This window comes from Eimeria mitis, genomic scaffold, assembly GCF_000499745.2.
Source record: "Eimeria mitis Houghton genomic scaffold, Emh_scaff2668, whole genome shotgun sequence".
NCBI classification, from domain to species: domain Eukaryota; phylum Apicomplexa; class Conoidasida; order Eucoccidiorida; family Eimeriidae; genus Eimeria; species Eimeria mitis.
The window spans coordinates 4,349-4,752 of NW_013571010.1; the positions used below are offsets into that span (position 1 = coordinate 4,349).

A 404-nucleotide genomic window follows, 5' to 3' on the forward strand; every position below is an offset into this window, starting at 1 on the left:
AGCAAGATCAGCAGCAGCAGCAGCACCAACAGCAGCAGCAGCACCAAAAAACAGCTGCCTGTAGGCAACAGGAGTCAACGGATAACTGCTGCTGCTGCAGCAGCAGCAGCAGCAGCAGAAGCAGCAATAGCAGCAGCGGCTACACCGCAGCAGCAGCAGCAGCAGCAACAGCGATTGCAGCACCAGAAACAGAATCTCAGCTGCAGCAGCGGCAGCGGCGAAAGCAGCAGCAGCAATAGCAGCAGCAACAACAGCAGCAGCAACAGCAGCAGCAGCAAACTCCGTCTGCTCTCCCTAGTCAACAATGGCTGTTCACGGGCCTGCGGAGCAGCAGCAGGAGCAGCAGCAACAGCAGCAGCAGCAGCAGCAGCAGCAGGAGCAGCAGCAGCAGCAGGCTGGGCAGC

The 404-nt window shown here is 59.7% G+C and overlaps 1 protein-coding gene across 1 annotated transcript in view; it reads left to right on the plus strand.

The window, feature by feature from the left end:
- Positions 1-304: 304 nt before the first annotated feature.
- The window catches only part of EMH_0057120 (uncharacterized protein), a gene marked incomplete at both ends in the record, with an annotated part of 396 nt that continues 296 nt past the window's right edge, over positions 305-404 (plus strand). The window contains one exon of the mRNA XM_013497430.1: positions 305-402. Coding sequence (XP_013352884.1) covers positions 305-402 — 98 coding nt within the window. The remainder of the gene's footprint in view (positions 403-404) is intronic.